At 26.5% G+C, this 25,573-nt stretch overlaps 5 protein-coding genes and 2 long non-coding RNA genes across 10 annotated transcripts; 1 reads left to right on the top strand and 6 right to left on the bottom strand.

The window, feature by feature from the left end:
- Positions 1–3,038: 3,038 nt before the first annotated feature.
- On the bottom strand, positions 3,039–3,825 carry LOC135142469 (2Fe-2S ferredoxin-like). Its single transcript, XM_064074185.1, has 6 exons — positions 3,788–3,825; positions 3,514–3,611; positions 3,407–3,454; positions 3,283–3,359; positions 3,171–3,234; positions 3,039–3,115 (listed from the first exon to the last, which is right to left on the bottom strand). The coding sequence occupies exons 1-6, from the start codon at positions 3,823–3,825 to the stop codon at positions 3,039–3,041; spliced, it is 402 nt and encodes a 133-aa protein (XP_063930255.1).
- Positions 3,826–4,580: 755 nt separating this feature from the next.
- Positions 4,581–8,733, top strand: LOC135142478 (uncharacterized). Of its 2 annotated transcripts, XR_010282538.1 has the most exons (9): positions 4,581–4,766; positions 5,181–5,250; positions 5,671–5,747; positions 6,109–6,167; positions 6,256–6,347; positions 6,397–6,571; positions 6,985–7,096; positions 8,166–8,244; positions 8,347–8,733. XR_010282538.1 is itself a non-coding variant. In XM_064074200.1 (8 exons), exons 1-7 carry the CDS (start codon positions 4,598–4,600, stop codon positions 7,084–7,086), a joined length of 744 nt encoding a protein of 247 aa, XP_063930270.1. In that variant the 5' UTR covers positions 4,581–4,597; the 3' UTR covers positions 7,087–7,096; positions 7,169–7,285. The 2 variants fall into 2 exon arrangements, 1 of the variants encoding a protein (XP_063930270.1); XM_064074200.1 differs by lacking the exons at positions 8,166–8,244; positions 8,347–8,733 and adding an exon at positions 7,169–7,285.
- LOC135142470 (uncharacterized) lies at positions 8,306–12,580 on the bottom strand. The gene is made up of 10 exons (XM_064074186.1): positions 12,544–12,580; positions 12,372–12,409; positions 12,188–12,244; positions 10,719–10,773; positions 10,407–10,450; positions 9,233–9,341; positions 8,825–8,955; positions 8,651–8,752; positions 8,499–8,592; positions 8,306–8,442 (listed from the first exon to the last, which is right to left on the bottom strand). The coding sequence occupies exons 1-10, from the start codon at positions 12,578–12,580 to the stop codon at positions 8,306–8,308; spliced, it is 804 nt and encodes a 267-aa protein (XP_063930256.1).
- Positions 12,581–13,556: 976 nt separating this feature from the next.
- Positions 13,557–19,024, bottom strand: LOC135142462 (DNA-directed RNA polymerase II subunit RPB3-like). Of its 3 annotated transcripts, none has more exons than XM_064074170.1 (9): positions 18,919–19,024; positions 18,757–18,802; positions 18,570–18,692; positions 17,639–17,776; positions 16,421–16,516; positions 15,828–15,934; positions 15,437–15,477; positions 14,929–14,984; positions 13,557–13,680 (listed from the first exon to the last, which is right to left on the bottom strand). In XM_064074170.1, exons 1-9 carry the CDS (start codon positions 18,993–18,995, stop codon positions 13,570–13,572), a joined length of 795 nt encoding a protein of 264 aa, XP_063930240.1. In that variant the 5' UTR covers positions 18,996–19,024; the 3' UTR covers positions 13,557–13,569. The 3 variants fall into 3 exon arrangements, 2 of the variants coding, with proteins under 2 accessions (XP_063930240.1, XP_063930241.1); XR_010282536.1 differs by lacking the exon at positions 13,557–13,680 and adding an exon at positions 15,109–15,249 and having other exon boundaries at positions 14,935–14,984; XM_064074171.1 differs by lacking the exon at positions 15,437–15,477 and having other exon boundaries at positions 13,603–13,680.
- Positions 19,025–20,162: 1,138 nt separating this feature from the next.
- Positions 20,163–22,949, bottom strand: LOC135142450 (wee1-like protein kinase). Its single transcript, XM_064074152.1, has 4 exons — positions 22,865–22,949; positions 21,807–21,946; positions 20,901–21,008; positions 20,163–20,486 (listed from the first exon to the last, which is right to left on the bottom strand). The coding sequence occupies exons 2-4, from the start codon at positions 21,915–21,917 to the stop codon at positions 20,244–20,246; spliced, it is 462 nt and encodes a 153-aa protein (XP_063930222.1). The 5' UTR covers positions 21,918–21,946; positions 22,865–22,949; the 3' UTR covers positions 20,163–20,243.
- Positions 22,950–22,988: 39 nt separating this feature from the next.
- Positions 22,989–23,872, bottom strand: LOC135142447 (uncharacterized). The gene is made up of 3 exons (XR_010282530.1): positions 23,751–23,872; positions 23,347–23,557; positions 22,989–23,060 (listed from the first exon to the last, which is right to left on the bottom strand). It is a non-coding gene; the product is annotated as an uncharacterized LOC135142447 (long non-coding RNA).
- Positions 23,873–24,137: 265 nt separating this feature from the next.
- Positions 24,138–24,797, bottom strand: LOC135142448 (uncharacterized). The gene is made up of 3 exons (XR_010282531.1): positions 24,694–24,797; positions 24,523–24,601; positions 24,138–24,275 (listed from the first exon to the last, which is right to left on the bottom strand). It is a non-coding gene; the product is annotated as an uncharacterized LOC135142448 (long non-coding RNA).
- Positions 24,798–25,573: the final 776 nt, after the last annotated feature.

Consider the following 25,573-nt stretch of genomic DNA (forward strand, 5'->3'; position numbering starts at 1 on the left):
AAAACAAACTTTGCCAAAGATTTAAAAGAAATGAAATAGAACGAAATATCAGTATACACCAACTCATCTATCATTCCGAGTAATGTTTGGAAGCATTAAAAAAGGTGGTGCGTTGTAAAAGAGACGGCTATCAATACTTTCCTAATAGTCAGAAAATCGGATGCCCATCTGAAACCAGAACATATAATTTTCCCCAGTTACCCGCTTTAAAGGCATGACAAGATTCACTTGAGAAAAGGTGGAGCAGTCATTATCATTAATACCGCTTTTATAATTAAAATTTATTGAAGCAGAGGCAGTCAGGATTAATCTTTATGTGCAAGGGGGAGATGTTGTTGTTTCCGCATATAACCCCCCGAGGATTGCCTTTTTTACCTAAAGAACTGATAATTATATTCCACCGTGGGGATATCTTCAACTACGCTAAATAAAGAGATTTCCTTGTTTTCGGCCCTTTAGATCAGCACACATATATTCAAGAGGGTCTCAGGAGTACTTGACCTTTCCTTTACAAAAAACAAACGAATTGCCTCAAATTTAACCACGCTATGGATCTCTCCTCGGACCACTTCACCGTGCTCTACCAAGGTGACCTTTGTGAAGTTATCCTCTGTATTGGATACGAAGGTATACAAACTGAAATAAATTTTTATCAGTAAGGAAGCAATTGTGAAAATTCGTTAAATTTGACTCCTCGTTACCTTCAATAATTTGGTGGCCCATTTTGAGACCACCATAATATAAACACATAAATCGGCTTCCGTTACAGTAAGGACCTCCGTGTAAACCGTTTATGGAAATTGATTAAACTCCCCAACTCAAGAAGGCGTCAAAAACCTATATACAAAACCACCAGAGACTCCGAACATTAACGAATTCCTAACAAACCTAACAAATATTAAACAAATTCCTCAAGTTTGCGCTATGAAACTTGGGAATTGAAAATTGCCTAGCTTAAAAATTCATGAAACCCTGCACCCTAATGGCAATTTGTCAATTATATAAAAAAACGCAAGAAACATTATCCTTCGCCTCTTAAGACGGGGACCGATTATTTCTTGACTACAGTTTAGATGGGTATAATCGTGCGAGGTTTATTTAGTCATTGCCTAATCATAAAGTAGTAGCTCCGGCGAGCGAAAATAGCTAATCGCAATAGCAATCCATGAAATATAACATGCGAATGGACCTATTCGAGGGATGTGAGATCAAATAAAATTCTTCTGCGTACTAAGAAGTGCGAACCAACAATCTACCCAGGACAGCAATAACGTCCTTAGTTTCACTTATTAATTAGTCTTTTAAGTCCCGTGCACCCCCTCAGCGATGGAAAACGGAAGCAGTGGTGTGCACTCAAAGTGTCCTTCAAATTCTAAAGACTACGGTTTAATAAGCTTTTGTGATGTATAGACAAAATAACTAAAGCTGTAAAGCTTGAACGATGGCGGAAAGTTGTAAAGAGTACCGGTTGTATACCAAAGCTATAGTTTCGGACCCAGAGGGGTCACTAAGCAGCAGCTTTTGTGCTCTCCGAATACATCTCGAAAGGGTTTTAATAATACGTCAACGAGTGTATAGTTTTTAGATGTGTTAATTAAAAAGCTCACTCTTCTCGCGTAGTGGCTAACTAATGCGCCTAAAAAGTTAGCAAAGGATAACAAGAATTGTATATCAACAATTTTATTGTGTTACTCGCCCGATACACAAACAAATACGTACTGAATCAACTACCACACAAAAGTCCAAACTAGCGCAACCCTCCATGCACACAAGAAAAAGGGCTTCTCGTGGGCCCTTCACAGAAGCTATTTATACCCTCAAATTGAGGCACATGCTAAGGTTAATGTCGAACATTCGGGAACATTCGAAAACAATCTACTAATATACAGAGATCGAAAAAGCATTATGGCACGTTGAGCTTTAAAGGAAACTATGGTGAAGATACCAGACCATCTTTCGCTTCTTCAGTCTTCTCTGTTAAAGGAAGTAAAGGACAGTTTATACCAGAGTGGGAAAGCTAACTCTACGGAAGTCCCAACAATGCTCAGTGTTATTTTCCCTCTTCTTTGCTTTGTGCATGTCGGGCGTACCCATACCCGAGATACCCCCACAACGTGCGGATGACACGGCTGTCTATGCTTGCTACAAACCTTCTCTAGCTTAAAAACACGTGCGTACGCATTTCTCTACCTTGAGGTACGGTCTGGCCGTGGTAAATATAAGTAAACGCACTTTAGCGCAAAGCGATATTTGTATCGAAGAGGAGACGTTATCAAAAGCAGCTACTATAACATTTTACGGTCCAGCGGTCCCTTGGCCCATGGAGGTCAAGAAATTAAATGCCTGGATCGACAAACATTTTTCGTGGCGTTATCAAGTTAACTACCTCCCCAACAAAGCGAGAGGGTGATTAAAAAACTTTATTTTTTTTCTTTTGTAACAAGAATTCTCTAATAAGCAAAAAACTTATTATTTATTTTAAAAATGATCTAGTAGTTTAATACACATTAGCGACTTTAAGCGATTTAAAATCAACTTTTACGAATAAGTATAGATGCCCTATGGTTTGATCGTAGTGCTTACTTGTATCATTAACTCAAGATGGAAAAACGCTTTCTATATATTTTCGTTGCAGTACTGTGGAGTGCTATAATGTCTACTTGGCTCCTCCCAGCGATTAATTGTTCAAGCTATAACCTATAAGACAGGTGCCTACACCCGTTATAGGAGCCCGCGGCATTTTCTTACCGCACGTAGTGGACTTCTTTTTTTCTATTTATAAATCAGATTAGACAGTATATTTTTTTTACTTACGGCTGTAATATAGTAACTATATAAATAAATTATTCAAGTTGAGTGCAGCATAATGCAAATTTCTCTTTTTTTAGTAGTATATATCATGATAACTAATTTACTTAAACATTAAACATTCTATTATGAAGTCCTGCTCACGCAAGAGATGAGCCACTTAACTGTAACTAGCGTCTTAAAATAAAGTAATAAACAAATAAAATTGATTTCTGATAGAAGCCAATAACCTATTTATTACTAAAATAATTCTTAGGCAACTTTAAGCGAACTCCTTCAAGTTCTTTAGTAAGGCAAATCTGGCAGCCTTATAAAAAATATATAAAAATTTTAGAAAAAATAGTTAAATACGCGGTTTATACCCAGTCTAGAAGTTTCCTCTAGTCCGTAAGCTAAATCGAGCATATCAACTTCTTCTTCTAAAGGCTAAAATAATATTGATAGAATAAATTTCTTAACGCAAACTTTATATACCGGAGGTATTTTGTGAAAAAAGTCCTTATTAACTACAACGTGGCAAGTTGAACAAGCAAGCGAGCCTTCACAAGCACCTAAATTATTTTATTAAACAAAAAATAAACAGTTAATTAATTTATACCTTCCAGGTCAATATTGTTTTTTTGGGCTACATCTAAGACAGTTTCCCCTAATAAACAAACAACAAAAGTTAATTTTTTTTTATATATCACACTACTGAAAAAGCACCAACATCTCCAGTAATTTTAACTTCGTCATCTTCGGTTTCAAATATAACTGTAACTTTTTCATTTTCTTTCAAAACCAAAGGTGAAACCGAAAAATCTCTACCAAAAAATGAAAAATAAATTAGTAAAAATACAAAGTATTATAAGAGTAGAAACCTATATAATAAATGAAAGAATTTTTTATTTCTTACTAAACTTTTAAGCATTGTAAAAAGGTTAATAGGTTACATGAAACTTTTTACTGCACAAAACATACATAATAAGAAACTTCTAACCGCCGACAGGGCGGCGTAGCTAAACAATGCCACTCCATGTGCACACGACCATTTCTATGTGGACCCTAAACATACACATTCTTTTAGATCCCAAATGTTTTTAGTGGTGTTAAGTTATATAAATTTCGTTTGTTATTTTAATCAGGCCCTCATTCGGATTGATACTTGTTTACTTTATATTGAAAATCAAAAAAATACTATTTAACTAAGTCTTTACACTTTGAAAAATAAAAGTTTATTCAAACTTCAAATCTATTATTTACGTTGCGGTAACACCAATATCTTACACGGAATCAAAATGGGCTCCTCATGTATTAAGTGAAAACGTAAAAATTTATCTTCCCCCCCTCAATTTATAAAAAAAGTTTATAATTTTTAAAGCTTTATTATTAACTTAGCAAACTTAATTTAGATATTTTGGAAACCTTGGAGTTAAATTACACGTTAAATCTTCATTTTTCCTCTATTTATAAATATATAAATACAAATCTCTGCTCAAAAAAAACACGTTAAGCTTACTAAAACGCATCTTAAAATTAAAAAATATCATTTGAAGGTTTTTTGAAAATATAACTAAATTGCAAAGACTTTTCACGTTAAAACGTTGCTAAAAAAAAAAAGTTTTTCAGTTAATCTCCAACCCACAGACCAAAAGTTTTACTTACAAAATAATAAAAGCCAATTAGGGCGGAATAGTAAGGCCCACATGTCAACCTACCAATAAACAAAACAAATTATACTATTTTGAAGTGGTTGCACCCTGTAATTTCGCTTTTTGAAGGAGTATGACAATTGAAATACATAACGGTTATGACGACTTACGGTTATTCCTATAAAGACTTTTCTCCATCTTCTGGGGAATCAGAAGTTTTTAGCGATATTCCTTCTGAAGGACAACCTCAAGCTTCTTTTTCTTATTACAATAAAGAGTTTAGTTCTCGCCCTCCTCTCGAAGATTCCGCCCCCTACCCTTTTCAAAGTTTTTTTATATTTAATATTATTAATAAAATTATTTTTACGTAGTTCAGTTTTAGTGACTGGGGTCTCTCCGTTTATGTCGTAAAAAACTTTTTTTTAAAAACATATTTTACCGTTATTTTTTCTGATTTGATTTGTATTATATTTTACTTTTTTTTTTTTACTGGACGCATTATTAATTTGAAAGCTAAGAATTTAATTTTTCAGTTGAATTTTTTAATACAGTTTCATGTGTTATTGTAAACGTATTTTGTGATTATCGCACTCTAAATATTTGCTCTACTAATTTTTTAAAAATTCACCTTTTAATAAGCTTAGAGTCTCAGAACACCTCAGTTAGTAATTGGTTATTGCTTTTAAAATTTTACTATAAATTATATATGTACTACTTTTAATAACTATTTTTATAAATTAGAAACCTACCGCGTTTTTGTGGGAGGTCTTTCCGTGTACACTAATGAAGTTCAATTAAGAGCTTGTTTTGAGTAATATTGAGTGTTCTCAATAGTAATAAAAATTAATTTATTCAGCTGAGTTAAATTTTAAGTTAAACTTTAATATTTGGTTATAAAATATTTAGTTATAATATAGTTGGCAAATAATTTTTTTATAAAATTATTATTATTTTTTAAAAAATATTTTAAAAAAGTTAAACTTTTAACTTTAAACAGTAATACTGTTAAACCTAAAGATTTTTTAAGTAATAAATATTTGTTGCTTTGGAGTTTAGAAGTTATTTATTAATAAACGTATAAATTAAAGTTACTAAAAATTCCCACAATAGGAATTAGATAATTGGTAATTTTTAAATTTTATTTAAGAAAACTTATTAATTAATATTGTTTTTTGGTGTTGTGAGCTGCATAATATTTTTTAAAAATGTTTTACGATATATAATCTCTCAGACGATTTGGAGATCTTCACACCATTAGACTTGTGAAGTACAGAGACACCGACCGCTCCCAAGGCTTCGCTTTTATTGGTTAACCTGTTTATGAATTTAAGCATGATGTTAAAAAATATTTTTTAAAGACGATAGTAAGAAATTACTGAAATATGTTTTGTTAATTTGAACAGTTGGAAGTTTTGAGCATAAAGGAAATATTAAATTATAATAACAGCGTTTTTAATAGTAATATAGTAAAGTTGTTCTTATATCTTTTCTGGAGCTAATAATTTTTTAATTCATATTGGGATTTATATATGAATTATTCTAGTATTTTTATATTTTTTATATGTAGTTTTAAATATTTATAAAAAGTTGCCTTGATATTATATTATGAAAAATCGACTAAAAAATCGAATTTTGTTGGTTTTGAATTTAATTACTATTTTTTTTTTAGATTTTAAGGAGCACCACAGCGCTGAGAACGCCGTGAAATGGAGTTCTAAATTTACTCCCGTTCTTATATATAAATAGTTTTAATAATAACACTTTTAGCTACCACTACGACTCATTATAATAATAATTATAATAATACCAAATATAGATTTTAGATGGAAGACGGATCACTATTAACTGGGCTGAAAGAAGAAGGCGTAGTGATCATGATGAAAGTCTGGTGGAATCTTCTTCCGAAAAGTTATTATTTTATATTATATTATTATTTATACTTTTATATTACTTGAAGAGCGGATAAACGCGCTCGCCCTATAACTGAATTTCGGTTGGCGGAGGAGGAGAGGGGATGTACGTGGGAGTACATATGGGTTCAGGACGACTCAGAGCTAGAGTTACTAGATTATGAAGAATATACGAAGTATGGCCCATACTCGTCGGCACAAATGGCCGAATGGAAAAATAATGTCAGTTTCATTATTATTATTATTACTACTCTCTATTATTATTATATATAATGATGATTACTATTTTTAATAAAGTTTTTCTTATAGAAAAGTAAAGTTTATCGAGTACACCGGAAAAAAAATATTTTTTTATAAAGTTTGAATAAGTTTAAAATGTATTTTAAGACTTTTTTTTCGTAATGTAGTAGACTTTACTTATTTTTGTGCCTTCCCGTATTTATACATTTGTTAATAGAAATAGTTGAGCAACGTACATCACTTGTATTTTGATTTGCTAAATTTTTTTTTCAAAAATATATTTATGATGTACTGCATTGTTAGGGGTTTATACAAATTATTTTGTTATACATTTAAGAAGTATATATTTTTTATAATTACTTTTTACTACTTATTCTTTTATTTTTATTCAATAGGGCTTTTTTAACTACGGCCGCGTCCTCGTGAGAAGAATAGAGGAAGACAGCTTAACCGAATTTATAGATATCCAGGAAATCGACTTTGATTTGTTCCCATAAATATTATTTTGTAATTAAATTTTTTTTCTGGTCATTAATAAGGATTTTTTTTTAGTTTCTAGTTTGTGTATATATAAATGAGAACGCACTGTAGCGATTGGTACAAAAATGTTGAAAGGGTCACGTGGTTTATTGTGTGAGAAAAATACTGCGAGCCTCGACTTTACTGGGTTTATTCGCATGGCCTCCCAAGTTTATTTTGAAAAAGGTGATGAGTTTATGTTGGGGTTATTTTTCACGCGGTAGACTACAAATGTGTCGTTCTTTGTATTTATTGTGTAAATGAATTTGTGAAACAGAATTGCTAGTGGAAAGTTTTTAAAAAAAACACAACCAATAATGCAGAATATACATGTTCCCTTGTACTACTAAGTGGTGCATATTTCACTCGGATACTTCTTTAACGAATAAATAATAATCTATAAGTTCGCTACTCATTAAAAAAAGTGCGGATTTTGCTAATCTTTCTCTTCCTTTATGGCTGTTTTATACAAAATATAGCGTTATAGCAAAACTTAAAGCATAATTTTAATTAACTATGTCAATGTTTATAATGTTTTCCGCTACTGGCTAACAAGACTTACAAGTTTTCTGCCTTTTCGTTCAATTCTTTCCAAAACTTTACGCTCTATTAAAGTAGTTTAATGGTAAGTCAACACACTTGAGCACGTGCGCTACCAGAGTTTGCTGTTTGATGCTTTCTTCTAGTACTTTAACCAACACGTGGCATAAATAGTTTGTGGTGAAGTTTGAAATGATATTCAGATGAATCAATAAATTGTTGTCAAATTTTTTTAAGTCATCTGATAGTAAATTTGCACGCTTTTTTAAATATAACTAAAATTTTTATGAAATGGTCATAATAAAAAAGCAAAATAAATTGCCTCCTCAGTGACGGTTTGTAACTTGAGTAGCTCCCGTTGAATTTTTGTGCGTTTTTGAAGGGCTTCCTGTAGTTATTATTCCATAAATTGAAAATTTTTTAGGATTAATTTTTTGGTGGTTATCAAAATTATATAATCGTTAAAGTCATAACAACATTAATATCCGTTACTATATAAAAACATAAATATAATTAGAAACTTCGTGAAACCTTAGCGCCAACGTTAAGCGACTTAAGCATATCAAGCGCTCCAAAAATTTTACTTGCATTCGGAAGTAACTTTTATTCGATTATTATTATTATTATTATTATTATTATTACTGATTACTATTGTTATTAATATTTTTTGTGACGTACAAATTCTGTTTTGGTTGCAGCGAGAAGAGCTAATAATTTACGGAGATCGAACGAGTGAAATCCAAGTTTGGAGGAATCCCAGGCGCGCGAAATTTTGTGATCAATGAGATATAACTCTATTGGGCAAAAAAAGAATACACCAATAAAGCTAAGTCATTTCCATGTGTTAAACCTCTTCGAAAAACTTTCAACTCTTTAAAAGAGTCATATAGAGCCGCTAATAAACCATGTACTCTGGTGACACGTGCTTCCTGCTGCTCCAAGTACTGTCTCGAGGGAGGGCTTTACGCAAAAACAGTAAAGCAGTGCGTTATAGAGGAAAACCATATCTTTACTGGAAGTTTCTAAAAGGGTTGCTTTCGAAGCGAAAAACGTAGAAAAAAGCGGTTGCAACTTTTTTTCGACTACCACGAGATCATTATTAAACTAATAAAGTGGTTGTAAATAGTACTTTCTTCATAAAAATAGTTTCATATACCATAAGATTTCACCACTTACCGAAGACTGTGTAGTGCAGAAAGAAAGGAATTCTGCACTTTCGCTTAATTCTGGTATCCACTGCAGCCACCTTAAAAAACTTTCAAGTGCAGAACGTCGAATTTCCAGGAAATCTTCACTAAACCTGTTTTCTATTAAAAAGCACACACGATATTTTACATATATTTTTATATTCAGCGAGACTATAATATGTAATTTATGCTCAAATATATAAATAAAGCTAAGAGAAGAACCCTTTAAAATGCATAAGAAACGCACTTTATGCTTTTTATAACAGATGTTTATTTAATTTTTAGGAATATTACACAATAGGGAAAAAAATCTTTTTTTTAATCATTGCATGTAAAAGTTTCACAATTTCTACGCTTAACCTCAACTATTGGAGAAGCTGATATTTAGTAAAAGTACCCCACGTGGTCTTGGGGGGAAGGGAGGGAACTATAACACCCGGATGATTGGCCGTAATAAGTTTTCTGAGCTGCAGAAATTCAGTGAACCTCCGTTGTACTCGATGAGGCTGTGCACAAAAAATCAATTTTTTATTATATATACAAAAAAAATAACTAGTTTAAGAAACCTTGACTAATATTAAGTTTTTATAATTGATATACAAAAATATTAAAGCTGCTGTAAAGGAATATTATAAATGTAAAGTAAAAAAATGAACGTAACAAAAAAAATAATTGTAATTAAAAAAAAATACGTAAAATATTAGTTTACCATTATATATAAATAAATATATATAATTCACTTTTACATTATTTACATATTGTAATTAAAACTATTAATTGTTAAAGTTTAATAAATAAAAAGTTAAGATAAATAAAGTAAAATTAAAAATATTCTTTTCACTATTAAAGAATTATAAAGAAACTAATAAAAGTAAGATTATTAATAACAATTTAAACTTTTACAGTCTTTTAAGTTAATTAGTAACTAGTACGCTTGAATTATTTATAAAAAATATTAGAAAAGATATAATTCAGTAAATTCTGTTTAAAAGTAACGAATATTTGATATATAATTATAATAATTATAAAAGAAACAAAAAGTATGAAAGTTATATTTTGTATACATATTATTATTCACTCTTAAAAAGTACTTTAGTATATATATTTATCTATTGATATTATTATTTATAGATTTATTAATTAATAATATTACTATATATTATATTATATTTATATATTTTTTAATTTTTTTATATACTATTTTGTTACTTATACAAAACACTTTGATGTATATTTTTTTACAGATTTTTTGGTATAACTAATATTACTACGCGCATTATATATGTTTGTAATTTCCAATATATACCATTTTTATGCTTTTACAAAAAACTTTAGTATATGTATTTATTATTAATAATATCATTTTATATATTGAAGTTTTATTTACTTTTTAAAACACTTTACTAAAAATATATATATTTTTTTCAATACAATTAATATTATAATTATAACTTTTTAAAAAAAGTTTGACAACTTTTATATTTATATATTATATATAATAAACTTTTTATATTTATAAATATTTCTTATATATTTCTATAGCGGCTAGCAACGCGTTCTTATATAGGTACCTCTTTTAAGACTTCATAAACAACGAACTGCGAGGACGGCCCCGCTAATATACAGTTGTAGAATATTAAATAGGGAAAAAAAGTTATTATATTTTGATATATACTTAATATAATTTTAATAGTGAATTATAATGTTTAATAATAAGAAGTTATAAGGTTAATTTAAATTTACCATATAAGCATAAAAGTTGGACTGAATAAAAAAATTGTATTAGAAAAGGCTAAAGTAAGGAACGTATATTTATACTACCCTTAGCAAATCTTTAAAGGTTTTTTTAATTTAAATTTAAAATTTGAAATGTCTTTTTATACCTATAACGGTTGGATTTATAACAGAAATAGAAGTACGGTTATCCCAAAGTGAGGCCTTAAATTTTTTAAATAAAATAATATAAATCTGAAATAGATTTAATAAATTAACTTAAAAAAATAAAAAAGTTAATAAAATGCGAAATACAAGACATAGGAAAAAAGTTTTAATATTTGTTACGCTTTCAGCTAATGCGGTTGCAAAATTGATAATAAACGAGATTCAAACAGAAAATTATTCAGGCAGAAAATAAATTTATTCATCAAGTAAATGATTAGATGAAAATTCTTCAATACAAAAAGAAATTTATTATGAAATTTTATAAATGGCTTTAATATTTTACTTAAAAAAACTTTTCTTATAATAACTAAAATTACAATTTAATTTTAAAAAATTTTTTTTACTTAAATATGGCATCATGATGAGGACTGACTTTTTAAGTATTAACTAGACTATACTTAAAAAAAAAATTTAAATAAGTTTTTAGATTAAACATAACCAAGCGTATCAGGTAATTTCGTGAAATTAGGTTTTTATAAAATTAACTTCACAAAGAAAAATAAAGATAATTAAAAAGTAAAAGTATACGTTTAGCTTAAACTCAATCCTCTAAGTTTAGAAGTTCATTAATATATAACAGTGCTATAGTACAATTAAAAAAAATTATACTATTATCATATTATAAAAATATACTACAATTACTACTAATTGGGATTAAAAAAAATATATATTTCGGAATTTAAATTAATAAATAAAATTAATTAGAATTTAATCAATTTATTAAATAAAATAAAAGTTTGTAACTAACGGAGGGAAAAAATTTATTAAAGTAAATGATTGACTTTTGCATTCCGTTTAAAAGATTCAAAAACTTAAACCAGAAAAATTTCCTTTTTTATAAGTATTTATAAATATATACTGCAATATATTTAAAATTTAAGTATATATAAATTTTATAAACTGGGAACTTAGTTAAAATATTCTCAACAAAATTTGTTCGGTTAAAATATTATTAAAGTTAATAAAAAATTAGAAAATTAAAAAAATTTTTATTTGAAGAATAATGGTAATAACTAAATATTTAACAAAAGTAATATCTGAAATTTTAAAAGGATTATAGTCTGAAGGAAGATTATGAATGCTTTAAATTAATTGCGTAAATGAGAAAGACGAAGTAAATATTCAATATTTTAAGCAAACTTATTTCTAATAAAGTGTATTAATTTAAATTAAAATTTTAAAAGATGGAACGCAAAAATTATATGAAAAATGATTAAAAATAACGTTTATAGCTTTGCTAAATGTTATTTATAAAAATTAGTTATTACCAAAAAAATTTAATAATTAAAATTAAAAAAAAGAAGCCTGTTTAATAATTTTAATTTAAATTAATAATTCGGTTTTTACAAACACAATTAAAAATTTTTTAACTGTTTTATAAGGAAAGCATAATTAAAATTTAGAGACGTACGTCACATAACTGTTTTTGAAGATGATTTGTATCAGAATATAAATCCTCAGTTTGACTCTTTTATTAAAATGTATATTAAATTTATTAAATAGACAAATAGCTTAATAGAGCTGTATGAAGATTAACTTCTTAATATAAGTAATTATCGAATATATGTTATACAAATAGAAAGCATTTTTATTACGCAGTCATTATTGTCTGTGGCAAGTGCAGCATTACCGTCTAGGTTAGAAATATAAAACACATATAAATTATATTATAATTGCTGTTAACATTTATAATAAGTTCAGAGAAATTTACTTAGTGACAAGTAAAAAAAATGCAAATTAATAAACATTAAGTTATACTTTCTTTACTTGAAATTAGTAAGTTTTCTTTAAATTCCTGGTTCATTGATATGTACTTGAGAACATTTAAATATTTATTTAATAGAAAACCACTTAAGATTATTATGAATATATAATATTTTGAGAACTAAAAAGTAAAACTAAAGCGTATTATTACGAAAAATCCGGTAGAGATTAGCAACGAGTTCTGCTACTTATGTATAGTAATAAGACGCAGTGGGAAATAAGCTAAACCGATATTTTTTTATTCCGTTTTTGAATTGTTTCAACTTTTTATGGTGTCAATTAGTTCATTTCGTTAAATAAAAAATTTTAACAGTTAAATGAAAGTTAAAAAAAAAATACTCGCTTATGCAATTTAAAAGGGGCATACATTGGAAGCTACCTAGCTTTCTATCTGAATTATTTCTTTATTATAAAGTAAATTTACTTTAAATGTGTTTTATGTGTATTTGTGTACACCACTACTGTTAAAAACGCTACTAAGCTTTAAATAAAAACTTTTCCAGTGTGAAAGGAGGAATGAATGCGAACATAAGTAATCTTTAAAGAAGAAGGCTACCTTTCAAAACCTAAAAGCCGAAGTAATATATTTATTTACGGGCTATCAGTCAAAGAAAAAAGAAAAAAGTAGTTCAAATGGTGTTTTAAAAAAGTTTTTTTGTCTTTGATAACAAATAAATATCAGTAATTTGAGAGTCTTAGTAAATTAGTTATCGTTGCCTGTGCTATATAAGATACGCTGGCGTGTAAGGTATATTGTCTTATACAATTGACTCGCTCAGGCCAACGCTATAGCTTGAAATAGTTGTACAATTTCTCAGTATTTTATGATAATAAAAGTAATTTTTATAAAAGAAACTAATAAATTACTGGACTTTTTGTAGCTAATAAAGTACAAAAGCAGCTAAAAATAAACAAACTAACATTCATGTGTGAGTAGAAACTGGTAAAAGTGTACAAAAAACTCACGCAGATAATAAGATAAAATAAAAAAAATTCCTCGACTTTATTTAGTAAAAGATTCTTTTGGTTTCAAAAAGTTCGGGATAGATTTTGAAGTTCGCTATTTAAATTTTGTAATTTTTCCTTTAACGCTTTTAAAGCAGAAAGAACGATTCTTTCCGGTTTTAGAGCTCCAGTACTCTAAATTTATAATTTAAGCAATTATTATAATATAGACTTTTTTTAAAATTTTTATTTATATTAATTTCTACATTTGAAAGTAAATATTATTAATTTATTTAATTTTTTCAGTTGTTACAGTTATAATTTCATTTATGTTACTTTATAGTTAGAAATTATGTACAGTTGGTTTTACTAATGTTAAGCATAAAGTAGATTAAAAATTCCTTAAAAAAGGTTATATTAATAATAACTAGTATACAAAAATTTTATATAATATATAAAAATAAAATATATATTCATAAAAAATTAATTAAAATGATTACAACTAAAATAAAAGTTTTAGAATTAATACGAAGACACCCGGAATGCACAATATTTTATTAAGTTTTTAAAAAATTATAAAAACTTTTCAAAAAAATCGTTATAGCTTATTAGTCAAGTCAGAGTCAATTCATAATATACTTCTAAAATTATTTTAAAATTTTACAAAAATTCATCTTTTTCGTTGTGGCCTAAACCCCTAAAAGCAATTTCTCTAAGTTGTCTTACACTAATCACAAAATAAGTTCTTAATTCTTCTAAAAAGAATAAACAATAAAAAAATTAAAGTTATACGTTTCTTTAGCAGAATTACAAGTGTTTTAAAAAAGACAACTATATATTTTTATATGCAGGAAATAATATATATATTTCTCAAAAAATCACGAAACAAAAATTGTTGTGCTGCAGTAAAACTGCAGTCTCTATTTCACCACAAATTGATCGCAAAACAAATTTTCAGTAAATTAATTTAAAATTTTAAATTAAATTATAAAACTTTTTAAGTTATTAAAAGGCCCAAATCTTTATTACTCTCTACTAAGCACGTTGATAATGAGCTGCTACGCACGAAAAGAGGATCACTACTGAAAGTAATGATGCCAAATCGACTTGCTTATTATTGATGATTTATATTATAAAAATAAATCTCGTGGAAGCAAATAAGAGGAGACACCAGTCAATAAATTAATTGGCTTTCATCGGCTGTACCTCTGGCCATGCAGAGAAAGCAAAGCATCCAAACCCAGTAATTATCATAATCATAATATGTACCGTTCTCATGTATACCATAATAATAAAAACTTTTTCTTTTCAACTTTTTAGAAAATAACAATATCAAATATAGTTTCAAAAATAATAAACTATATATTTGTAAAAATTCTCTAATAACTATTATATTACCTCAAAAAACAGTAGTGTATTTCATATATATAAAGCAGTACAAACCTCAACGTCGAAGTAAAACGAATCGATTACATAATTGGGGTCGTACGGTCCTTGAGCTTTCGTTTGGAAGTATTATAAGAAATATATATATATATATAAGTTATACTAAATCCCTTCAGTATTAGAAATTTATAATAAGCAACGCAAATGCAAACTTCTTATATATATAGACAAACGCACTAAAAAGGAATGCCATAACATAACTGCAGAATTTAACTCTATAAATCACTTGGTAAATCACGAGACTTCTGGTTCTGTGATTCATGATTCTACACGTGCTTCTTATCGCATGTCATAGCACATGTTATTTCAAACCTATTTCTTTACGTGACAATAATGATCGCTTCTTTTTATTTTCCGTAAGTAATAAAAATAAAAAAATATTTTAATATATAAAATTAAAACCCAAAATTTAGACTTTTCTCTAAAAAGTATTTATAATAAAAATTCCGTAAAAATAAGTTTGTATATATAAAAATATAAAAAATAAATATAACAGTTTCTGAACCACAAGCGGTATCAGGCAACTCAGAATTCTCACTTTTAGGCCTAAAAGTTTATTAAGTATCTTTAATACTTCGAAGAAAATTCTAAACACGTTCGCAATTTTTTTAAAAAATTAATGTTACTTTTATATATAAATAATTAATTAAAAATAAAAGTGCACATATATAATAAAATATTAGTAAAGTATAATAATCAATGCAGATTCTCTCAAAGAATATCATAAAGACTTAGTTAGTGTTGTTTGCGCCAGAATAAAAAAGTTTGTCATAGTAAAGAATGTATAGTAGTTTACAAGCATAAATAATACATATATAAAAATAAAACTATTAAAAACATAAATTAATAAACAACTCTAAAAGTATTTCTAAAAAAAACCCTCAATTAAGACGCACCATTCATCAGGCACAGGATAGGTCGTATGCCTTGCAATGTTGTCGGGATCGTACTCAAAGCCAATGGCTGCTGTCGGACACCACTTGGCGTGCTCTTTACCAATGCCCTTGAAGAAAAATAAGGCTTGAATAAATAAGCCATATAATAAAATTTCATTTTATTTTTTTGAAAATTAAATTCCCCACAAAAAATTTATTAAAAATGTATATGGATATATATTAACTTGCAAAGTTATATTATAGCTTATAATGCTCTAAGCATTCCTCTTGGTTTCAAGTACTTAAACAAATTCTTCACCGTTATTGATTGTACTAGAAATGAGCACATATTTATTGGAAGATAATTGTTAACCAGACAATCGTATTTGTAGAGTTTTTCTCACGATACGCCAATTACCGCAATTTTTGAGGTATTACATATCTACTGTACAGCAGCCACAAATGAACTTAAAATAAAGAAAAAAATGACCAAAAACATAAAATGACGTAGAAAAATGCTACACTATATATTTGCTTCAAAATAATATATAAATAAGAAAGTGATATTATTAAAAAAAAATAAAAGTTTTTCATATAAATTATTCGTAAGAGACTTTTTTTGCAATGGCGCGAAGTTTTAAGCGCTGGCCGTTTTTTATTTTAACGATAAGAATGTCGTCTTGCTCGTCAAACTCGTCTTCATTTAAATTCTATTGAAATATATAAAAAGTAATATATATATATATGCTTATAAAATATTAATGTTTAGCCTTTAATATTGCATATAAAAAAATTCTGCCCACAAAAAAAAATATATATATATATATAAAATTTGAAATTTTTTTTATATTTTTTATAACGAAACGTAAAATTTTTTACGGAAAATTTAAGTTTATTAAAATTAATATTATAAATATTTATGGAATACACAAAAGTTTATTATAAATAGTAAAAAATATTTAGAAAATAAAAATTATAAAAATATAATAATTAAAAATATTAATACAAAATAAAAATATGAAGTGAATAAAGCAAAAAAGTCTGAAGAAATTATATAAAATATTTATTATTCGCTACTAAAAAGATTTTACTATTATTTTAGACCGAAAAAAGTCGCTTTTGCGTTATAAAATAAATCTTTCAAAAAAGTTGATATGGCATAATATTAAAAGGAGATACTTAAAAGATCTAAAGCGTTTAAAAATATTTTTTGAACAAAAAAGTAATAAATTCGTTCTTTATATAAAAATTCTAAAAAAATTAAAAATTAGTAGATTGTAATGAGAGAATTCTACTGCTACAATAAAATAAAGTAGCCAAAAAGCTTTATAAAAAACTTAATTTTGTAAAAAATTTCACAAACAAAATTGGTAAATAATACAAATTCGAACTGTAATATTACTAAACAGAAAATTAAGAGATTAAAAATAACTCCACTTCAATATTAGTATAACTGATTATTTACTTTTAAAATTTAATAAAAATATATTAACTAAACTTTTCTGTATTAATTTACAAATTGATTTAAAAAAATTAATTATATAATTGGTAACAGTTAATTTGACTTATCTTCATTAGTAAATACATAAAGGTCTTTAAAACTATAATTTATTTATAAATCTCTTAAGAGCTTTTATAATTGTTTAAAAAATTTTCTAATTTTCAGATTACAATACTACTATACACTAAAAAGTATTAAATATCAACTTTAGTGAATTCAAAAAAGTAAATATTAATATTTTAATTCTAGTAAAAGACAAAAAGGTAAGTTTTGAATTTAAATTAAAATTATAAAAAAACAAACTTTAATTATAAAATAGTATGAAATTTACATTACTCACGGGGACTACTTCATCGTTGTGGGAAACTAAATCTCGGCTTGTAATTTTCCTTTCCTCGTCTTCTTCTGCTTCGACATCCAAATTAAAAACAACCGCGCACTGATCACAATAAGAAACACAAGTGCATTCCTCATTAAATTTATATATATATATATTAAGAGCTTAATAGAAAATTGCACAAAAAAATTAATCCTAAATTAAAAATTTTCTTAGGAATAATTGAAAACTTTTTAAGACTCTCAAAAAATCAGTTCAATATACTTATATATTTTTAATAATAAAATTATAAAAAGCTAACAATATTTACAAATATAATATATAGCGACGAGTTTAAAAAAAAAATTATAATTTATTGTTTCTCAATTAATTTTATATAAAATTAGAATTTATACTAAATAAAGAATTCAAACTAGCATATACAAGAAAATATAAGAGCAACTTTAATAAACTATAGCATATCTTTTATCAATTAATAAAATATAATTAATCAATACTTTTATAGATTAAATAATAATAGAGTGGAATTTATATGCAAGAAAGTTTTTATCTAATAATTTTAAGTATTATAATTCAAGCTTATATAAGTAAACAACTTAAGTAACTTTTTAAAAAAGGTTCAAACTGGGTCAGCTCATAGATAAGTTGTTTAAATATTTTAGAATCAGTGCACAGGGCACAAAATAATATAACCATCTTTTATAATAAATAATAAATATAGAATTGAGCTAACAAAAAAAATCCCTTATAATTGGTTACGATAATTTTAAGACTCAAATATAATTTTACATATATTTAATAAAAAATTAAAAAATTCTATTAAAAAAGTATGAAACATTAAGTAAATTAATATTCTTTAAACTTAATGCCGTAAAATTAAAAATATTTAAATTTCTAAGAAAAATATAATATTTTTAATAAGTACTCTGTTGTAGTTAATTTTGTCCACAAACGTACTAACTAGCGGTATTAAACCGAGACGATGAGCAATAAACTCGTCTATTAAAACGGAAGAGTTGATTTCAATTTCAACAAGATCAATGGCCATCTTAAATGTAATTTTATGTAAGAATTTTAATAAATAATAAAATCTACACTTTTCAAATATTTACGGTTGCTACTTCAGAGAGCATAACACGCCTCAGAGAATTGGCCATACTTAGCGGAGGGAAATTTGAACATATACAATAAAAAGGAATTTAGAGTTAAACAGGTTTATAACAAACTAAGAAAAGGAAAAGTGGGATAGTGAAAAAAGTGGTACAAAAATTTACGCTAAGTTAGTATTCTTGAACTTGAATTTACAGTTTTCATAATCTAAAAAAGTTATTTCAAACTTTGGCTTTGGCATGGAAGATAAAATTAAATATTCTCAAGAATTTTTTTCAGTCCAAAGTATTATATTACTTTATAAAAAAGTTAAAAAAAAATTATATTATATATATATATTTTTTCAGTTAAATTAGACAAAGAAATTAAAAAAAAAGATTAAAAATTAAAAAGTAGATGGGATAAACGTAGAAAAGAAAAATTTCGCCTTGGCTACAGTTTCTTGCAAGTGCGTGACCCTTTGATGACATGTTAGATGGGCACGGTGGTCAGTACCTCCTTCAGACTACAAACTGTTCTGTACAACTTTGTTCTCCTTTTTTAATTATTTTTAATAAATAATATGTTTAGATTTATAAATATAATAAATTGTTAACTATTAATTTTTTCAAGTACAGAAAAAGCTTTGTGTGTTAGTGAAATAAAAATTTTCTGCGAGCACTTTTTTTTGCTTGTTTTGAGTTCCTACCCTTTACTTATACAAAGTTATACTAATGCTGAGGAGCAAGTAAACATAGCGTTTGCCCTGCAGTTTCTTTTTTAGACCACAAACAATACCTAACAGCTTTGTTTTCCTTTTTTTTTTAATGTTTTTTTAAAAAGGTTTAGATTTATGGTTATAATAAATTATTACTTAAAAATTTGCTTATTCACCAGAAAAAGCCTTGTGTTACTGAAAAAAGTTTTCTGAGCATTTTTTTAAATACAAGGTTATTATAAGCCTCTGAGAAGTGAGTAAACACATATATTACTAACCGCAATAATAATCATGAACTCCTTTAAAAGCTCCTATCAAAATTTTGAGAGTTTGCCAGTCTTAAAAATACTTAGTGCAATTTTGCTTAAACTTTAAGGAGATACGTAACACCGTATAACGAAATTTATTCGAATGAATTAATAAAGAATAAACAATAATGAAGTAAACAAGAAAGAAATGCCAGTTAAAAAAAAATAGGGAAAGGAAAAAGATTCGAGCTGGAGCGAAAATTTATTTTAAAAAAAGCTACAAGATTAATAATTTGACTTTTATTTTATCTATTTTCTTCCCTTTTTTCGATTTTCACTCGTTAATTTTTATTTGCAAACTTCGTAAAACTTAATGAATGAAAAACTGGCTTTCAGAACTTTTTAAAAAATCAACTTATAAAAGAATTTATCAAGCAATCCTTCATATTTCACTGTAACTCTTTTGATAAATTTAGGAACTTTCTTAAAAACAGAAAGTCTCAACAATACTAAGCCTTAAACACTTTAAATATAATTCCATTTTCTACCAAGCAGTACTCGAACTTTTAAAAATGAGCGAGCGTTGCTTTTTGAATTGATCCAAGTTACTGCCGCCGTTAGTTTTCTCTTCTTGCGCTATTCTTAGTTTAACTTTTCGAGATTTTAGTTCTTTGTATATCAAAAGTTTCTTCTGACTTTCTTCAGTTTCTACACTGGAAATTTCAGAAACGAACTGAACTACAAACTCAGAAGGAGGCCTTTTTTCGGGGATGGGATCCACCATTTTCTTTTTTTTAATAAAAAATTATATATTTTTCATATAAAAAAATCATAAATAGTGATATTAAAAATTTTTTAAAGATGCAAAATAATAAAGAAAACATTTTAGGACATTAAAAAAATCCCAAAGTTTATTATTAAAAAAAACTTTTCGAAAGAAAAGAAAACATAATTTTTTTAAAAAAAGATTTTAATATTAATAGAAGTCTATTTGTTAGTTTTTTCCTTATGTTATGGTAAAAAAAAATTTATTGTGATATAAAATCTAATGTTTATATAATTCTGAACACAAAAAAAGCTTTACTGCTACTGATTAATAATTATTTGATAACTAAAGAAAACAGTAATTACTATTCAATTTTCGATCGCGAATTTAATATTAATTATTATTAGCAAAACTATTATTATTTCAATTAATTACCTTCAATAGGTTATTAAAAGAAGAAGAGCAGAACGGGAGTTGCTCTAATAAACCTTCACGGATTGAATGCCATTCGGGCCCGTTGGGAGGAAGCGGACTGTTCCTGCCCTTTTGGGAAAAAAGTTTTATAAAATGTGGAAATTTTAATTTTAAAAGTAAATTAAAAAAATTTTAAAAAACTTAAATATAAATATTTTTTCTTGAACTTAATTTTTATAACGAATCCAAAAAATTATAATTCAAAAATTGTAAATAGAAGATAAAAAGTAATATTCATTTATTAACAAAATTTTACTAAAAGTAAATTAAAATAAAAACAAAGATTACTTTTAATACAATAAATATTTATAGTAAGCTAGTGAAGAGCAATAATAGTTTATTTAAGAAACAAGAAATTTTAAACAAAGTTAATAAAATTGATAAAGCTTGATAATCGCCTCAAAGAGAACTATATATTTAAACTAGATGCATTATACTTACAATCTTTTAATCAATATCGATGTAAAGCGTTCCAATAAATAATATGAAATTTCTGCTGCTCAACACATACAAAAAAATTTGGTAAAGTTTTTATAAGTTAACAAAATCTTTTCAAAAGATATGAAAAATTAATGAAGAAAATAATATATATAAAATTGATAACAAAAAAATAGTGCACAAATAAAAAACGTTATAAAAAGAGCCAATAAAAACAAACCAACATAAAATAACAAACAGGAGATTGTATAATACACGTGGTGGTAAAGGAGACTTAGAAATCATTCTGCTATGAAAAGTCAAAATTTATTGAAATTTAAAAAAATAATTTACAAATAAACAAGAAACAACTTGTAAAGCTAATAAGTAAAAAAAAGAGAGAGACTTCGTATAATATATACTACTAATAAAATATAAACGCGATTGGACCAATTCATAGATAGTAAGAGCCAATGAAAAGATGTCTGCTTTAGTTAAATGGTCGAAGGATTCTTGAAGAAGTTCTTTCGGTAAATAGCGGCAGTCACCCTCCTCTTCCATTTGCGGATCGCTTATAAAAGTCGCGTGGCCTAAAAAAAATTTAAATCAAAATTTTTCTCTGCTTCATATAAAATACAGAAAAGCAAAGAAAGTAGGATACATTCTTATTACTTTATTAATATTCCATTGAGTATTATTATATAGCAACTTTTAAAAAACTTTTATTTTTTTAATTTACTTATTACTAATATTTAATAACAAAGGTAGTCAAAAAAATTTATATATTCCCAAAGAAAACAAATATTTTAAAATAACTTTTTTTTTAATTACTTTTGATTATTGATTTAACAAACATTTTTAAAATATTAAAATTTTTTATGTACTAATTACCAATATTTTATAGTATATAAAATAGTAATACACTAATATTTATTTATTCACATAGTGTATATATAAATAACATTTTTGTTTACTTTATTCAATCATGAACAATATGCCACAATGTTTTTGATAAACTTATTATTATATTATTATCATTAATATTTTAATAATCAAAAAATATATATATCGCATAAAAGAATTATAAAATATAATTATTTTTGTTTTAATATTTAAACGCCTTTATTTTTTTTTTTAATGACTTAATATTTACCTAAATTTTATATGGTTTTATTTTTTTTATAAAGTTAGTAATATACAAAACGCATATATCATACAAAGAAAATATAATTCATTACTATTTTATGTAACTTAATATATTTTAAAAAACTTTTTATGTGCTCAATATTATACTTTCCTTACTGTTATTATTATATTTATAATAATAAATGTTTTTATTTTATATTATTTTTTCCTATTATTTTATTAACATAATAATCTAAACGCTCCTTTCACGGTTGTTTTTTATATACAGACGTAATATAAATTATTTAATAAAAGTATTGTTTTATTAGTAAATAACTACTTTAATATCAATATAATAGAAAATATAAGTAACTTAAAGATACCCAAATCTCCTATTTTAAATATCAGCGTTTCTATATTAAAATTTGAATTGCTGCCAGAAGTAGAAGTATCTCCTGATTGGGCAGTAGAATAGGTATATAAAACTTTAGTTTGATTGTGCTGTATCTCCGAAACAAAAATATTTTCTGGTTTGATATCCAAATGAACAAGACCTTGACGATGAAGAAATCTTAATCCCTTTAAAATAAGTAATAAAAATAAAGTTTAAAAGTATAAAGGATTTTATAATTAAAAGGCTCTTTGATTAATAAAGTTTTTATAAAGATATTTTGTTGTTTAAAAAAAAACAGAAAAAAAAAGCAATTTTAATTAAAATTAAGGTCGTTCCTATTTCTTTATCGTAATCGCTTACTAAAATAAGGTAAAGCGGTAGTAAATTAGGAAAATAGTTGAATATATGTAAAATCAATAGTAAACACTATAAACATTAATAATAATAATAATAATAAAAGTTAGTACATACACTGGCCACTTGTCTAAGAACTGATAATAAAAACGACTGGTTAAGAGCGGAGCTGCAGATTTTAGATCGAAATTTCTCGAGTGAACCACAATTGCAATATTCATTCTGAATAAATAAAAAGTTCTCTTCCTTCCACGCCGAATAATAGCGAACAACGTGCTTATTCACGCCAAGTACTGCGTGGGCGTACACTTCTCTTAAAATTTTTTGTCTAAAAAGAAAAATTGTAAACTTAGAGAAAAAAATTTAGACAAAAGGAAATTATTTTCCTTTTATAGTTAAAAAACAAAAGCATATAAATTATAAAAACTTTTCCTTTTTTAACTAAAATTAATATAATTCAACGCAAAAATTAACTAAAACAGAAATATTATAAAATTGTAAAAATAAAATATATAAAATACTCTTTATATGACCCCATAATGGGCCTTTTTATTCGCTTTATAGCGTAAACGCAACCGTCCAGCCGATGGATGCACTTGAAAGCAGTACCAAATTCGCCGCTACCAATTTCTTCAAGTTGTTGAAACTCCATATGAAAACGAGAAGCTTTTTCCTCAAATTCAGAGTAAGAATCATCTAAAAAAAACTTTATTATAAAACAGAATTTAAAGAAAACTGCGAATAACGATTAAAGTAAATTCCGAAATTAAAATATTAAAAAAATTCAAACTATGAAAATCAAACAATAAACTATAAAATTTACAAGAATAACTTCATTATTAATAAAATTAAGTGATCAAAGTGAACCTCTCAGTAACGAAGAAGACTTGCAATTTTGGAAGGGATTAACGTTAGCGAGGGGAGAAGAGGAAGATGTACTTTTTTTTTCACTTGTAACACGTTTTATACGTTTACTAGTTTTCTGTGCGCTAGGAGTACGCAGCGGATTCGTTGAAGAAATATCAGGGATAGAACGAGGAGGAGTGCTTTAAATAAATATATGTACATTATAAGTCTGCCAAAAGCTGATAATATAATAAAATGACTATAACAGGTATTTGAAATTTTCGATAGTAAAAAATTTCTAAATCAAAGCAATAAATAAAGTTTAACTTCAAAAAATTAATAATATATAATTTTTATTGCAAAAGCGAAGCGCGCATGTTAGCGAAATATAAAAAAATTTGTCTTCAATAAAGTGAACAAAAAGATTTTAAAAAAAAATTTTCTTACAATTGATAAGGATCAGTAACCTGACGCTTCTCCGGAGGGGTATTGAATGTTAACAAGCTTTTAGAGTTTGCCGATGAAGCTTTATAAAAAGTTATTAAAGTAATTAATTATACTTAAAAAATCAATTAAAATTAAATTTTAGCTGTAAATATTCTTATATAAAGATCTTACCCGTTTTCTCCAAAGTTGAAGAGTTTTTATCGGTTGAATTCGCTAACGAGAACTTTTTCCGTGGAGGAGTCTGGTATTTCCACGTAAAAGGATCTTTAAGACAAATCGTTTTCTTATATTTTCCTTTGGAATTAGTTCGAAAGGGAGAAAACTTGAAACATGCGCTTGGTTTAGAAACACTTGGACTCTTCTTATGACTATTCAGATTTTCTATGGTACTTTCATCCGATTCAATTATAAAACTACTCATAATATTATTACTTATAAGATCGATGTTTTCATTTTTGTTTTCATTTTTATTGTTTTTGTTTTTACTGGTAACAGTATTGGCATTATGGCACTTTGACTTATAGTAATAGGGAAGAGCACCGTTGCGTTGTGATAAATTAACAGAGGAAGTCTCTTCGCAATTCTTATAAAAGGAACGAGTTTTCATACTGGAATTTATTATTAGATTATTATAAGTAAGTAGAGCAATAAAAGTTAGAATCACTGAAAGCAAACATTACTTAATTAAATTCAAGTTTTTTGTTAAAAATATACTTCCCAAGTAAAAAATCTACTCTGCATACCATCGGTATTCAATAGTGCGTAAAAAAAATGTGTAATACTAACATATAAAAAAAAAAGTATTAAATTAAGGTTCTATTCATTAAGTTTTAAAATGAAGTCAATAAATTTTAAAAATAAAAACTCTAAGTGTAAATGAGGGAGACAAAAGTGTCAGAATATAAGAAACTTTCTAAAGACTAAAACATAAAGGTAGCCATGTCTAAAAGATCACTCGTATAACGAACAAGGGGAGTAGAAGGGAGTGAACCACGCTACAACACAAAAACCGTGCAGAAAGAAGAACCTTAAATGTGTAAGCAGCCAAAAA

This window comes from Zophobas morio, unplaced genomic scaffold (assembly GCF_036711695.1).
Source record: "Zophobas morio isolate AGI-343-1 ecotype UQ-CSIRO unplaced genomic scaffold, CSIRO_AGI_Zmor_V1 ptg000047l, whole genome shotgun sequence".
NCBI classification, from domain to species: Eukaryota; Metazoa; Arthropoda; class Insecta; order Coleoptera; family Tenebrionidae; genus Zophobas; species Zophobas morio.